We start from the raw sequence: 17210 nt of genomic DNA on the forward strand, positions 1-17210 counted from the left end.
AGTGAGTCATTTAGCAGAACGCTCTTATCCAGAGCCACCTACAGTTAGTGAGTCATTTAGCAGACGCTCTTATCCAGAGCCACTTACAGTTAGTGAGTCATTTAGCAGACGCTCTTATCCAGAGCCACTTACAGTTAGTGAGTCATTTGGCAGACGCTCTTATCCAGAGCCACTTACAGTTAGTGAGTCATTTAGCAGACGCTCTTATCCAGAGCGACTTACAGTTAGTGAGTACATACATTATTATTTTTATTTTTCATACTGGCACCCCCGTGGGAATCGAACCCACAACCCTGGCGTTGCAAATGCCATGCTCTACCAACTGAGCTACATCCCTGCCGGCCATTCCCTCCCCTACCCTGGACGACACTGTGCCAATTGTGCGCCGCTCAATGGGTCTCCCGGTTGCGGCCGGCTACGACAGAGCCTGGTTTCGAACCAGGATCTCTAGTGCCACAGCTAGCACTGCGATGCAGTGCCTTAGACCACTGCGCCACTCCCGAGTTCTATGCAATCTAATAGCCATACCCACTATATCAATGTCAACCATCAGACAGGGCCTGCAACCGCCTATTGAACGTAGCTTGTTCCAGTTGGAGTTTCCATGTGACTTTAAAAATCGTAAAGGTCTCAGGTTGATGCATCTAAACATTAGGATCTTACTTCCTAAACTGGATTACATTAAGATCTGGGCTATGCAAACAAATCCGGATATTCTGGTATTGACTGAAACTTGGATCTCTGGGGACATTCTGGACTCTGATATTAATATTGAGGGTTATAATGTGTTCAGAGCTGACAGACAGGGTAGAGGTGGTGGAGTGGCCATTTTTATTACAAATAATTTATCTGTCTATTTACTGAAATCCATTTCCCTTGCCAATTTTTTTTAAAGAATTTGTCTGGGGAAAAATGTATCCATAACTGTTATAGGGAGTTAACTAGTTTGTTGTCTTCTTTTACTAAATCAGAAGTTATTATCCTGGGTGACTTCAATTATGATTGGGAAATGCAGCCTTCAGACAATCTAAAAGACATGTGTAATGATCTAAACCTAACCCAGCTGGTGACTAAGACTACAAGGCCCAACCCTAGAGATCCTTCAAAGTCATCTCTGATTGATTTTATTTGAACGAATACACCAGAGAAATATGTTTCTACTGGTGTCTTCCCCCAAGACATTAGTGACCATTGCCCAGTTGTTTGTGTTAGACATGTGAGAATACAAAAATGTAAGCCTTGTGTCTTCACAAAGAGGAACTTTAAAAACTTCAGTGAACAGGCTTTTTTACATGATCTTTATTTTAGTGACCTTGATTGTGTTTCAGCTATCCCTGAACCTGATTAAGCTTTGAGCCTCTTTGCAGATGTGTTCAATACTATTGTGGATAATCATGCTCCCTTCAAAAAATGAAGGGTTAAAGGTAGATCGAATGCCTGGTACACTCCGGAATGATCAGAAGTCATTCATAACAGAGATGATGCTTGGGTCAAGGCCAGGAACACAGGCTTAGACCCGGACTGGCAAGCTTTTAAGCAACTGAGGAATCATTGTGTAAAACAAATCAGAAAGGCTAAATCTGATTATTATGTAACCGCTCTTTCAGATTGTAATGGGAACCCGGCTAAATTCTGGAAAATTGTCAAATCCCTGAAGGGTTGTACTTCCTCCTCTCTGCCACAACAAATTCATTCAGACACTGGCCTCATTATGGAAAGTAATGCCATCATTGATGCATTTAATCACCATTTTATCTCTATGAAATAACTTCTAAGCCTATTCACAATGACATTGGGCTGGACGCTGATAGGGGAAACTTGCCGAATGATCAGAGAAATTATAGTCAAAGCTTTTCTCTTAGGCTGTTTACAGAAATAGAAGTCCTGGATGCTTTGCTAGTAAAAGACAACAATAAATCCACAGGGGCCGACAAACTGTATCCTGGTCTGCTTAAGTGCCCATCATTGTTGGCTCAATAATCCCCCATTTTTCATTTAACATTGTTATCAGGAAGTATTCCAAAAGTATGGAAATCAGCTCTTGTGCTGCCACTCCATAAGGGCCGGGGATAGTAGTGATCTTAATAGTTATCTCCCCATTTCAAGGCTTCCTTGTCTAGCTAAGATTCTCAAATGTACAGTGTTGATCTTTTTTATCTGAGAAATGTATTTTGAATGTTTAAACCAATCAGGGTTTAGGCCTGCTACCACGGCAACCACTTCAGTTGTTTAATGATCTTGTCAATGCTGCCGACACTAAAATTAAATGTGCTGCTTTTGTTTGTGGACCTGTCAAAAGCTTTTTGATACTGTTGATCGTGTTATTTTATTAAATAGGTTGTCCCTGATTGGCCTGAGCTCTGACGCCTGTTCATGGTTTCACGATTATCTTAGTGACAGAACTCAGGCCATCGTGATGGATGGAGTTAAGTCTCAATTTCTTGAAGTACATAATGTTAGAATAAACAAATATTCTGAAGTGAGGCCTTGTTGGTTGGTTAAACTTGGGTGGTTGGTTAAACCAATTAAACTTTCTGATTACAGAGAGAGGTTTACTTATTTATATGTTCTCTTCACTATTTATATAAACACCATTGTTCAATAAATAAAAAAAACTTCATCTATATGCGGATGATACTATTATGTGTGCTAAACAACTGTCAGAGTTTATAGCTGTCACACCCTGGCTCTGGGACTCTATATGTTGAGCCAGGGTGTGTTCATTCTATGTGTTCTGTTTCTATGTTGGGTGTTTCTAGTTCGTCATTTTCTATGTTTGACTGAGTGACTCCCAATCAGAGGCAACGAGTGTCAGCTGTGTGCTGGTTGTCTCTGATTGGGAGCCATATTTAACTGGCTGTGTTTCACTTTGTGTTTGTGGGTTTTTGTTCCTTGTCGGTCTTTGTCACCGTGGACTTCACGAGTCGTTTTTGTTTTGTTCGTGCTTTAATTAAATAAAGTATAATGTTCGCTCAACACGCTGCGTATTGGTCTACTTCTCGTCAAGACGATCGTGACAATAGCTATGTAGGAATCCCTCGATTTAAAATGTGTGCTAAATATGGGCAAAACGAAATAATAAACTCTCGTAAGAATGTTTCAGATTAACTACATGTTCACTCATTAGATGGTTCTCTAATCAAAATTGTTCCCACATATAAAGGCATTTGGATTGACATGGATTTGACGTTTAAAATACATATAGATGAGCTGTGCCTTGCAAAAGTATTCATCCCCCTTGGCGTTTTTTTTCTATTTTGTTGCATTACAACCACTAAGCAAGGGGCACCACCAAGCAAGCGGCACCATGAAGACCAAGGAGCTTTCCAAAGAGGTCAGGGACAAAGTTGTGGAGAAGTACAGATCAGGGTTGGGTTATAAAAATTAATCAGAAACTTTGAACATCCCACGGAGCACCATTAAATCCATTATTAAAAAATTGAAAGAATATGGCACCACAACAAACCTGCCAAGAGAGGGCCGCCCACCAAACTCACGGACCAGGCAAGGAGGGCATTAATCAGAGAGGCAACAAAGAGACCAAAGATAACCCTGAAGGAGCTGCAAAGCTCCACAGCGGAGATTGGAGTATCTGTCCATAGGACCATTTTAAGCCGTACACTCCACAGAGCTGGGCTTTACGGAAGAGTGGCCAGAAAAAAGCCATTGCTTAAAGGAAAAAATAAGCAAACACGTTTGGTGTTCGCCAAAAGGCATGTGGGAGACTCCCCAAACATATGGAAGAAGGTACTCTGGTCAGATGATACTAAAATTGAGCTTTTTGGCCATCAAGGAAAATGCTATGTATGGCACAAACCCAACACCTCTCATCACCCCGAGAACACCATCCCCACAGTGAAGCATGGTGGTGGCAGCATCATGCTGTGGGGATGTTTTTCATCGGCAGGGACTGTGAAACTGGTCAGAATTGAAGGAATGATGGATGGCGCTAAATACAGGGAAATTCTTGAGGGAAACCTGTTTCAGTCTTCCAGAGATTTGAGACTGGGACGGAGGTTCACCTTCCAGTAGGACAATGACCCTAAGCATACTGCTAAAGCAACACTCGAGTGGTTTACTGACCATGAGTGTGTTTACCGGTGGTCGGGAGAGGTTGTGTTTTCTCTAGCAGGAGGTAAGCTTGGCTTCTTATATGGTGTTGAGTAAAGCTTAAACCATGTATTTAGATTGTAGGTAGGTATTGTAGTTAGGTATTATAGGTAGTTTACTCAGGTAGTTATTGTAGGTTATTGTAGGTAATTATTGTAGGTAAGGACTGTATTTGGCGGACCCCGGCGAAGCACGAGGCTAGCTTACCCACTACTTGGACCAACAAAGCTAGCTAGCTAGCTAGCGGGTAGCTACTGGTAACTTTTAGCAACAGTGGTTAATTGTTTCCAATGTTATTTCATGCTTAACCCTCCTGTTGTCCTGGGGTCATTCTGACCCCAAATTAAATCTTTTGCCGACAAAATATGTTTTTTATTCATCAATTGGTCTGAAAATAACGGTAGTTGTTTAATACTATGCTCTTTATGATTCAAACTAATTTGAAGTAATTTGATTGAATTATGGGTGTTTTACTAAATGTAATAACTTCTGTTGTCCTCTGGGGTCAAAAAGACCCCGCAGCACAAAGTTTACATACTGCTTGGCAAAACATCTTTGATCATGTTTCTTTGATGTGTGGGGTCAAAAGTTCTTTGATAATGTTTCTTTGATGTGTGGGGTCAAAACATCTTTGATCATGTTTCTTTGATGTGTGGGGTCAAGCAATGGTTATGACAACAACAACAACAAAAAAAGTATTTTCTCACAGGTGTTTGGGCATTTCACATTTTAGTCTGAGAGAGACAGGCAGCACAATGAGGAGGCAGAAGTTTTATAATGCACAGGAGGCTTGCAAGATAATTTTTGAAATAAAAGAAAATAATGACCAGGAGGACAATGCTGCACATAATGAGGATGAATCAACTGATGAAGAGGGTTCAGGGTCAGAAGAGAAGGAACATAATGATGAGGTGATAGATCCAACATACAGACAGCATGCTACTTCTTCCTCCGAAGATTCCCCCACATCTCCTGCTGCAGAAATGGAAGATGATTATGAATATAAGGAAATGGATGAACGTGATGATGACGTAGAATCTGAAGCTGGTATGGAAGAAGTGTCAGAAGTGGAGCACTGCACCTATTATGATGAAGAATCAACAGATGAGGTAGAATCTGAAGTTGAAATGGAAGAAGTGTCAGAAGTGGAGGACATCATCTATTATGATGAAGACGAAGAATCAACAGATGAGGTAGAATCTGAGGAAGAGGACCCAGCTGAGATGGAAGAATATTTCCAGTCAAAGGATGAAACATTGATCTGGTCTTCCATCCCTCCCAGTGACCGACTGACGCATGTTGACAGCAGAGAGAGATACAAGCCACCATGGTCCAACTGCATATGCAAGGTCTCGGATTGATGACATAAAGTCCACTTTTGACCTGTTTCTGCCAAAGCCTATTGAAGACGCAGTGCTGAGCATGACAAACAAGGAGGGGCAACGCGTTTATGGCAACAAGTGGAGAAAGATGGATCAAATGGATTTGCAGGCATATGTGGGTGTGTTGATTCTTGCTGGCGTGTACCGATCTAGTAAGGAAGCTACATCTAGTTTATGGCATGCCGAGTCTGGTAGGACAATTTTCCGTGCTACCATGACACTCAAGATGTTTCATAAAATCTCAAGAGTGATTAGATTTGATGATAAAGCCACAAGAGAAAATCGCCGTGCACGAGACAAACTTGCTCCCATTCGAGATGTATGGGACAAGTGGGTGTCTCTCCTGCCGTTGATGTACGATCCAGGTACTGATGTGACTGTGGATGAGCGCCTGGTCCCCTTCAGAGGTCGCTGTCCATTCAAACAGTACATCCCGAGTAAACCAGGGAAATATGGGATAAAAATATGGGTAGCATGCGATGCCAGGTCTAGCTATGCATGGAACATGCAGGTATACACTGGCAAACCGGCTGGTGCGCAGTCAGAAAAAATCAGGGCATGAGAGTTGTCCTTGACATGACAGAAGGTCTCCGGGGAAAACAATCACCTGTGACAACTTTTTACTTCACATGCTCTTGACTTGCAGCTGCTGAAAAGAAAGCTGTACATGGTGGGAACAGTACGGAGGAATAAGCCTGAGCTTCCCCCTGCTCTGGTGTCAAAAAGGACCGGGCACGGTTCTCATCGAAGTTTGCCTTCACCGAGACCCATGCTCTAGTGTCATATCACCCCCAAAAAAACAGAAAAATGTTCTTCTGATGAGCACTCTGCATCGGGATGCTGCTGTGAGCAACAGGGATGACAAAAGGCCCAAAATCATTGAAGATTACAATCACAACAAAGGTGGTGTTGATATCCTTGACAAAGTTACCAGTGTGTACACGTGCAAAAGAATGACAGCCCGTTGGCCACTCGTTGTCTTCTACAACATTCTCGACGTGTCTGCATACAACTCTTTTGTCCTATGGTCTGAAATCAAGCCAGCCTGGAATCAGGGAAAGTACAACAAGAGAAGGCTCTTCATGGAGGAGCTTGGGCGACAACTGGTGATACCTCACATCAAGCGACGCAAGGTTATTCCCCGCACGTCAGCCGCTGTCAAATTGGTTAAGAAGATCCAGCAGGTCTCCTCCAGCTCTACCTCTGCAGCAGCTCCCCCTCTCCCAGTTCCCTCATGCCGACCAGCCCTTCCTCGCCCATTACCCAAAAGGAGTAGGTGCAAATTCTGCCCTCGCCGAAGTGATTTCAAAACATCCAAAATGTGCCAAAAATGCAATGCATACATCTGCAAAGATCACGCCATTACTACCTGCCTCGCATGCAACTGAGGGCTCATTCAGACTAAAAAGTTAGGTTTTGAAGTTGAAAATGTTTTGGAAATGAATTATAACATGTGTTATATGTCAGGTAATAGGTTGGAATAAAGTTGACTGAAAAGTTGAAACAGAGAAGTGATTGTAAATGTATACTGTATGCTTTATAAACAGTCAAACCAGGCGGGGTCATTTTTGACCCCAGAGGACAAAAGGTGTGATTATGGGCTGTCATTAATAAAAATAAAATGATTCAAAAACAGCATCCTCACTAAACTTTTACAAATACCACTCAGTGATAAGTCAAATAGTCAAAATAATAATAGGTCAAAATAATTCATAGTTTCATTGTATTTTTACTTAAAAACAGGGTATACTTTTATGTAAACAAGGTCTATTGGCTCTAAATTCCAAAACAAATGAAAAAAATTCTAGTAATGGGTTGAACAGAAGTAAGACTAAAGATGTAACACAGAATTGATTGAAAATGTATACTGTATGCTTTATAAACAGTCAAACCAGGCGGGGTCATTTTTGACCCCAGAGGACAAAAGGTGTGATTATGGGCTGTCATTAATAAAAATAAAATGATTCAAAAACAGCATCCTCACTAAACTTTTACAAATACCACTCAGTGATAAGTCAAATAGTCAAATAATAATAGGTCAAAATAATTCATAGTTTCATTGTATTCTTTACTTAAAAACAGGGTATACTTTTATGTAAACAAGGTCTATTGGCTCTAAATTCCAAAACAAATGAAAAAAATTCTAGTAATGGGTTGAACAGAAGTAAGACTAAAGATGTAACACAGAATTGATTGAAAATGTATACTGTATGCTTTATAAACAGTCAAACCAGGCGGGGTCATTTTTGACCCCAGAGGACAAAAGGTGTGATTATGGGCTGTCATTAATAAAAATAAAATGATTCAAAAACAGCATCCTCACTAAACTTTTACAAATACCACTCAGTGATAAGTCAAATAGTCAAATAATAATAGGTCAAAATAATTCATAGTTTCATTGTATTTTTTACTTAAAAACAGGGTATACTTTTATGTAAACAAGGTCTATTGGCTCTAAATTCCAAAACAAATGAAAAAAATTCTAGTAATGGGTTGAACAGAAGTAAGACTAAAGATGTAACACAGAATTGATTGAAAATGTATACTGTATGCTTTATAAACAGTCAAACCAGGCGGGGTCATTTTTGACCCCAGAGGACAAAAAGGCGTAAGGCATTTGGGAGGACAACACGAGGGTTAAGAGTACCTGTGATTGAGCCAGCTAGCTGCCACCATTCAGCTGTTTTTCTAACCTCATTATCCGAGGCATTAACGTTAGGTGGTTGGTAGCTGCTGTACTTAATTACAGCTACTGATTGCAGTCTGCCAGTTTGGCTTTATACATAGCTTGGGCTTTGTCGAGTAAGGCTTAAACTATGTATTTAGATTGTAGTTAGGTATTATAGGTAGGCATCGTGGGCTGTATATTATTAAGTAGTATAGGTAGGCATCGTGGGCTGTTGTGGGTAGCTGTTGTGTAGTTATTGTAGGTTACTTTTGTATTCGGCGGTGCCGGGTGTAGCACGAAGCTAGCTAGCTAACTCACCTCCTGGATTAGCTGGCGAGTAGCTATTAGCAACGGTAGCAACTAAAAACAATATCCTTTTAGCCAGCTACATTCGTTCGCAGCGACGCCGTTTTTCAAACAAAGTCAACACAGCAGCCATTGCTAGCCAGCCAACACTACCAGCTGGCTGTACTGTGGTAGCTAAATACAATATCTTTGTGCTAGCTACCCAACGTTTAATCATTGCTGCGTTATGAAAGGTAAGCTTGGCTTCTTATATGGTGTTGAGTTAAGCTTAAACCATGTATTTAGACTGTAGGTAGGTATTGTAGTTTGGTATTATAGGTAGCTTACTCAGGTAGTTATTGAAGGTTATTGTAGGTAATTATTGTAGGTAAGTATTGTATTCGGCAGACCCCGGCGAAGCACGAGGCTAGCTTACCCACTACTTGGACCAACAAAGCTAGCTAGCTAGCGGGTAGCTACTGGTAACTTTTTGCAACTGTGGTTAATTGTTTCCAATGTTATTTCATGCTTAAGAGTACCTGTGATTGAGCCAGCTAGCTGCTACCATTCAGCTGTTTTTCTAACCTCATCCGAGGCATTAACGTTAGGTGGCTGGTAGCTGCTGTACTTAATTACAGCTACTGATAACAGTCTGGTGTAGTTTACAACAATTCTAATTTCTAAAGTGGAAGTTGGGAGAGTTTTACTCGGGTGGTTCAGTGAAACAATTATAGTCTCTGAGGTGGAAGTTGGGAGAGTTATATATATATATATATATATATATATATATATATATTTATTTTATTTTTTTGGTGAGGGAGGCCTGCTCTCTCCTCTCCCAGATGTTTAGTTCATTTCATTCCGATCTCCTCTGCATTATTGTAGCCATCTGCTGCAGCCTGTCAGCTATGCCTCTGCCTATCCCTGTTCTCTCCTCTCCGCACAGGCTACACAAACGCCTCACACCGCGTGGCTGCTGCCTCTCTAACCTGGTGGTCCCTGCACGCACCACACACCTGGAGTTCCAGGTCTCAGGCAGCCTCTGGAACTGCCGTTCTGCCGCCAACAAGGCTGACTTCATCCCAGCCTATGCTACCCTCCAGTCCCTCGACTTCCTGGCGCTGACAGAAACATGGATTACCACTGAAAACACGTCCTCGTCTGACCATGTGTTCTCGCATACCCCGAGAGCATCTGGTCAGAGGGGTGGTGGCACAGGAATCCTCATCTCTCCCAAGTGGTCATTCTCAATTTTTCCCCTAACCCATCTGTCTATCTCCTCATTTGAATTCCACGCTGTCACAGTCACTAGCCCATTTAAGCTTAATATCCTTGTCATCTATCGCCCTCCAGGTTCCCTTGGAGAGTTCATCAATGAGCTTGACGCCTTGATAAGTTCCTTTCCTGAGGATGGCTCACCCTTCACAGTTTTGGGGGATTTCAACCTCCCTACGTCTACATTTGACTCATTTCTCTCTGCCTCCTTCTTTCCACTCCTCTCCTCTTTTGACCTCACCCTCTCACCATCCCCCCACTCACAAGGCAGGCAATACGCTTGACTTCATCTTTACTAGATGTTGCTCTTCTACTAATCTCACTGCAACTCCCCTCCATGTCTCCGACCACTACTTTGTATCCTTTTCTCTCTCGCTCTCCTCCAACACTACTCACTCTGCCCCTACACAGATGGTAACGCGCCGCCGCAACCTTCGCTCTCTCTCTCCCACTACTCTCTCCTCTTCCATCCTATCATCTCTTCCCTCTGCTCAATCCTTCTCCCTCCAATCTCCTGATTCTGCCTCCTCAACTCTCCTCCTCTCCTCCCTTTCTGCATCATTTGACTCCCTGTGTCCCCTATCCTCCCGGCCGGCTCGGTCCTCCCCTCCAGCTCCGTGGCTTGATGACTCATTGCGAGCTCACAGAACAGAGCTCCGGGCAGCTGAGCGGAAATGGAAGAAAACTAAACTCCCTGCCGACCTGGCATCTTTTCACTCCCTCCTCTCTACATTTTCTTCATCTGTTTCTGCTGCTAAGGCCACTTTCTACCACTCTAAATTCCAAGCATCTGCCTCTAACCCTAGGAAGCTCTTTGCCACATTCTCCTCACTGCTGAATCCCCCCTCCTCCCTCTCTGTGGATGACTTTGTCAACCACTTTGAAAAGAAGGTTGACGACATCCGATCCTCGTTTGTTAAGTCTAATGACACTGCTGGTCCTGCTCACACTGCCCTACCCTATGCTTTGACTTCTTTCTCCCCTTTCTCTCCAGATAAAATCTTGCGACTTGTGACTGCAGGCCGCCCAACAACCTGCCCGCTTGACCCCATCCCCTCCTCTCTTCTCCAGACCATCTCCGGTGACCTTCTCCCCTACCTCACCTCGCTGATCAACTCATCCTTGACCGCTGGCCATGTCCCTTCCGTCTTCAAGAGAGCGAGAGTTGCACCCCTTCTCAAAAAAACCAACACTCGATCCCACTGATGTCAACAACTACAGACCAGTATCCCTTCTTTCTTTTCTTTCCAAAACTATTGAGCGTGCCGTCTTTAGCCAACTCTCTTGCTATCTCTCTCAGAATGACCTTCTTGATCCAAACCAGTCAGGTTTCAGGACTGGTCATTCAACTGAGACTGCTCTTCTCTGTGTCACGGAGGCTCTCCGCACTGCTAAAGCTAACTCTCTCTCCTCTGCTCTTGTCCTTCTAGACCTGTCTGCTGCCTTTGATACAGTGAACCATCAGATCCTCCTCTCCACCCTCTCCGAGCTGGGCATCTCCGGCGCGGCTCACTCCTGGATTGCGTCCTACCTGACTGGTCGCTCCTACCAAGTGGCGTGGCGAGAAGCTGTCTCCGCACCACGTGCTCTCACCACTGGTGTCCCCCAGGGCTCAGTTCTAGGCCCTCTCCTTTTCTCCCTATACACCAAGTCACTTGGCTCTGTCATATCCTCACATGGCCTCTCCTATCATTGCTACGCTGACGATACACAACTAATCTTCTCCTTTCCCCCTTCTGATAACCAGGTGGCGAATCGCATCTCTGCATGTCTGGCCGACATATCAGCATGGATGACGGATCACCACCTCAAGCTGAACCCTGGCAAGACGGAGCTGCTCTTCCTCCCGGGGAAGGACTGCCCGTTCCATGATCTCGCCATCACGGTTGACAACTCCGTTGTGTCCTCCTCCCAGAGTGCGAAGAGCCTTGGCGTGACCCTGGACAACACCCTGTCGTTCTCCGCTAACATCAAGGCGGTGACCCGATCCTGCAGGTTCATGCTCTACAACATTCGGAGAGTACGACCCTGCCTTACACAGGAAGCGGCACAGGTCCTAATCCAGGCACTTGTCATCTCCCGTCTGGATTACTGCAACTCGCTGTTGGCTGGGCTCCCTGCCTGTGCCATTAAACCCCTACAACTCATCCAGAATGCCGCAGCCCGTCTGGTGTTCAATCTTCCCAAGTTCTCTCACGTCACCCCCTCCTCCGCACACTCCACTGGCTTCCAGTTGAAGCTCGCATCCGTTACAAGACCATGGTGCTTGCCTATGGAGCAGTGAGGGGAACGGCACCTCCGTACCTTCAGGCTCTGATCAGTCCCTACACCCAAACGAGGGCATTGCGTTCATCCACCTCTGGCCTGCTGGCTTCCCTTCCTCTGCGGAAGCATAGTTCCCGCTCAGCCCAGTCAAAACTGTTCGCTGCTCTGGCACCCCAATGGTGGAACAAGCTCCCTCACGACGCCAGGACAGCGGAGTCACTCACCACCTTCCGGAGACATTTGAAACCCCACCTCTTTAAGGAACACCTGGGATAGGATAAAGTAATCCTTCTACCCCCAAAAAAAAAAAAAAAAAAAGTATAATTGTAAAGTGGTTATCCCACTGGCTATAGGGGCACCAATTTGTAGTCGCTCTGGATAAGAGCGTCTGCTAAATGACGTAAATGTGCCCTTGAGCAAGGCACTTAACCCTAATTGCTCCTGTAAGTCGCTCTGGATAAGAGCGTCTGCTAAATGACTAAAATGTAAATGTAAAATGTTTAAGGGGAAACATTTAAATGTCTTGGAATGGCCTAGTCAAAGCCCAGACCTCAATCCAATTGAGAATCTGTGGTATGACTTAAAGATTGCTGTACACCAGCGGAACCCATCCAACTTGAAGGAGCTGGAGCAGTTTTGCCTTGAAGAATGGGCAAAAATCCCAGTGGCTAGATTTACCTAGCTTATGGAGACAAACCCCAAGAGACTTTCAGCTGTCATTGCTGCAAAAGGTGGCTCTACAAAGTATTGACATAGGTACTCAGACCCTTTGCTATGAGACTCGAAATTGATTGGAGTCCAGCTGTGGTAAATTCAATTGATTAGACATGATTTGGAAAGGCACACACCTGTCTATATGAGGTCTCACAGTTGACAGTGCATGTCAGAGCAAAAACCAAGCCATGAGGTTGAAGGAATTGTCCATAAAGCTCCGAGACAGGATTGTGTCGAGGCACAGATCTGGGGAAGGGTACCCAAAAAAACGTCTGCAGCATTAAAGGTCCCCAAGAACACAGTGGCCTCCATCATTCTTAAATGGAAGAAGTTTGGAACCACCAAGACTCTTCCTAGAGCTGGCCGCCTGCCAAACTGAGCAATGGGGGGAGAAGGGCCTTGGTCAAGGAGGTGACCAAGAACCCGATGGTCACTCTGGCAGAGCTCCAGAGTTCCTCTGTGGAGATGGGAGAACCTTCCAGAATGACAACCATCTCTGCAGCACTCCACCAACAGGACAATGACCCTAAGCACACAGCCAAGACAACGCAGGATTATCTTCGGGACAAGTCTCTGAATGTCCTTGAGTGGCCCAGCCAGAGACCGGATTTGAACCAGATCGAACATCTCTGGAGAGACCTTAAAATAGCTGTGCAGCAATGCTCCCCATCCAACCTGACAGAGCTTGAGAGGATCTGCAGAGAAGAATGGGAGAAACTCCCCAAATAAAGGTGTGCCAAGCTTGTAGCGTCATACCCAAGAAGACTCGAGGCTGTAATCGCTGCCAAAGGTGCTTCAACAAAGTACTGAGTAAAGGGTCTGAATACTGATGTAAATGTATTTTTAATACATTTGCAAACATTTCTATAAACCTGTTTTTACTTTGTCATTATGGGGTATTGTGTGTAGATTGATTATACATAAAAAATATAAAAAATATTTAGAATAAGGCTGTAACGTAACAAAATGTGGAGAAGGTCAAGGGATCTGAATACTTTCCGAATGCACTATACATATGAAGTGGATGAACCATGACTAGAATATAATATATACATATGAAGTGGACATCAGTAGTTATATAGGATGAACCATGACTAGAATACAGTATATTCATATGAAGTGGGTAATACAATATGTAAACATTATTAAAGTGACCAGTGTTCAATGTTCAACGTCTATGTACATAGGGCAGCAGTCGCTAAGTTGCAGAGTTGAGTACTGGGTGTTAGCCGGCTAGTGACAGTGTGTGAAGTTCAGGACAGGGTACTGGGCGGAGGCCGGCTAGTGGTGACTATTTAACAGTCTGATGGCCTTGAGATAGAAGTGGGTTTTTCAGTCTCTCGGTCCCAGCTTTGATGCACCTGTATTGTCTCCGCCTTCTAGATGGTAGCGGGGTGAACAGGCGGTGGCTGGGGTGGCTGAGGTCCTTGGTGATCTTCTTGGTCTTCCTGTGACACCGGGTGCTGTAGATATCCTGGAGGGCAGGCAGTGTGCCCCCCGGTGCACCAACCTCTGGAGAGCCCTACGGTTGCGGACGATGCAGTTGCCGTACATTTTTACATTACATTTTTCGTTATTTAGCAGACGCTCTTATCCAGAGCGACTTACAAATTGGACCAGGCGTTGATAAAGCCCAACAGGAATCTGTCAACGGTGCATCTGTAGAAAGTTTGTGAGGTTCTTAGGGGTCAAGCCAAAATTTCTTCAGCCTCATGAGGTTGAAGAGGTGCTGTTGAGCCTTCTTCACCACACTGTCTGCGTGGGTGGACCATTTCAGGTTGTCAGTGATGTGTACGCCAAGGAACTTGGGGCCCCAGTTGGGGAAGTCCAGGACCCAGTTGAACAGGGCGGGGTTCAGACCCAGGGCCCCGAGCTTGATGATGATCTTGGAGGGTACTATGGTGTTGAAGGCTGAGCTGTAGTTGATGAACAGCATTCTTACAGAGGTATTCCTCTTGTCCAGGTGGGATAGGGCAGTGTGCAGTGCGATGGCGATTACCTAATCCGTGGATCTGTTGGAGCGGTATGTAAATTGCAGTGGGTCCAGGGTGTCAGGTAAGGTAGAGGTGATATGATCCTTAACTAGCCTCTCAAAGCACTTCATGATGACAGAAGTGAGTGCAACAGGGCGAAAGTCATTTAGTTCAGTTACATTCGCTTTCTTGGGTACAGAAACAATGGTGGACATCTTGAAGCAATTGGGGACAGCAGACTGGGATAGGGAGAGATTGAATATGTCCGTAAACACACCAGCCAGCTGGTCTGCACATGCTCTGAGGACGCGGCTAGGGATGCCCTCTGGGCCGGCAGCCTTGCGAGGGTTAACACGCTTAAATGTCTTACTCACGTCGGCCACGGAGAGGCGGCCCGCATTGGCTGCACTGTGTTCTCCTCGAAAGCGGGCGAAGACGGTGTTTAGCTTGTCCGGGGAGGTAAGGCGTCGGTGTCCGCAACGTGGCTGGTTTTCCCTTTATAAATAAAGTTTCATCTTTGTAAAATGATGTCTGAGTGTTGGAGTGTACCCCTGGCTGACCGTGCATCTGGTTTGTGTGAAATTATTTGTGAAAGTGTGAAATTATTTCTGCTTTTACTTTTGATACTTAAGTTTATTTTCAAACCAAATACTTTTAGACTTTTACTCAAGTAGTATTTTACTGGGTGACTTTTACTTGAGTAATTTCGTATTAAGGAGGTCTTTACTTTTACTCAAGTAGGACAATTGGGAACTTTTTCCACCACTGGCTAAATGCTAGTTAAACACTAAGCCAAAGGCTACATTATGCTAAATTAATAGCTAAATGCTAGGCTAACCCTTAATTGCTAGGTTAAAGCTAACTTCTAGGTTACAGCTAACCGCTAGGTTTCAGCTAAATAATAGTCTAAAGGCTAACTGCTAGGTTACATCTAACCGTTAGGGTACAGCTAACCGCTAGGTTACAACTAACTGCTAGGTTACAACTAACTGCTAGGTTACAACTAACTGCTAGGTTACAACTAACCGCTAGGTTACAACTAACCGCTAGGTTACAATTAACCGCTAGGATACAACTAACTGCTAGGTTACAATTAACTGCTAAATTATAGGATAAAGGCTAACTTCTAGATTACAGCTAAGTGCTACATAACAGGCTAAAGGCTAACTGCTAGGTTAGAGCTAACCGCTAGGCTACATCTAACTGCTAGATTACAGCTAACTGCTAAATAATAGGCTAAAGGCTAACTGCTAGGATAAAAGCCAAAGCATAAAGCTCCAGAGGTGTATGTGAGATTGACTGACCTCCAGGGGGTGGTTGGGTGGAGTAGGGGGTGCTGGAGCCCGGCTGGGGGTCCCCTCTCCCCCCTCCGACACCCCCACCACCCCGCATCCTGTTGGAGAGACCAGATGGGTGCTCCAGGTCCTGAGAGAGAGAGGGAGAGGGGGAGAGAAAGTTACAGAGACTAAGATTGTAAACCCAAGACATGCTAGCTTTTCACCATTACCAATAACAGGGGAGGTTAGCATGTCTTGGGGGAATGATCTTTGACCCTCACCATTACCAATAACAGAGGAGGTTAGCATGTCTTGGGGGTATGATTTTTGTTCCTCACCATTACCAATAACAGGGGAGGTTAGCATGTCTTGGGGGAATGATCTTTGACCCTCACCATTACCAATAACAGGGGAGGTTAGCATGTGTTCTGGGTTTAATCTTTGACCCTCTGTAAATGTCTCACTCATCATTATTCACGATTCATTCAGGATTATCCGTAATCATGGTAGCGTCCACATTGATGTAGACGTGGTTCAGAAACATATTCTGTTATTATTTACCAATAAAGTGACTCCAAAATAACACAATTCATTATTTACCGTTGATTTCTATAGGACACAACATCATCCGAAACACAACCAGAACAAACTGGAAATGCATCAAACATGTTTGTGAAGTCACAAGCGTGATGTAGTCATTGTGTGCTAAGAAATATGGGACCAAAATCCTAAAATACGTTTTCACTACTTTTAATACACTATAAGTGAACTAGATACATAAAGTCCTTTCATTTCTAAACAGTAAAACAGATCTGGATGAAAATACCCTCAAACAAAAGTTGACGTTCTGTACTGTAAAACTAAAACGTTTGAACTCCAAATCCAAAATGCTGGAGTATTAAAGCCAAATGAAACGTTTTCTTTTGCTTTACTGTCCACATAAATACATAGAGGAGTGTATATCACGTCTATAATATCTAATGAATGTGTAAATTAGATCAATAATGTATAGCAACAATGCAAACAGATACACTGTCATCTCTATTATATGGTCTGAGCAGTAGGAAGAGAGTGTGGTCCTGTGTGTGTGTGTGTGTGTGTGTGTGTGTGTGTGTGTGTGTGTGTGTGTGTGTGTGTGTGTGTGTGTGTGTGTGTGTGTGTGTGTGTGTGTGTGTGTGTGTGTGTGTGTGTGTGTGTGTGTGTGTGTGTGTGTGTGTGTGTGTGTGTGTGTGTGTGTGTGTGTGTGTGTGTGAATAATGTA

At 44.0% G+C, this 17210-nt stretch overlaps 1 protein-coding gene across 1 annotated transcript in view; it reads right to left on the minus strand.

The window, feature by feature from the left end:
- The window catches only part of LOC123486599 (unconventional myosin-XV-like), a gene marked incomplete at both ends in the record, with an annotated part of 156734 nt that overhangs the window by 78771 nt on the left and 60753 nt on the right, over positions 1-17210 (minus strand). The window contains 1 exon segment of the mRNA XM_045217963.1: positions 15977-16097. Within this exon segment, the coding sequence (XP_045073898.1) occupies positions 15977-16097 (121 nt within the window).

Source organism: Coregonus clupeaformis, unplaced genomic scaffold (assembly GCF_020615455.1).
Source record: "Coregonus clupeaformis isolate EN_2021a unplaced genomic scaffold, ASM2061545v1 scaf1292, whole genome shotgun sequence".
NCBI classification, from domain to species: Eukaryota; Metazoa; Chordata; class Actinopteri; order Salmoniformes; family Salmonidae; genus Coregonus; species Coregonus clupeaformis.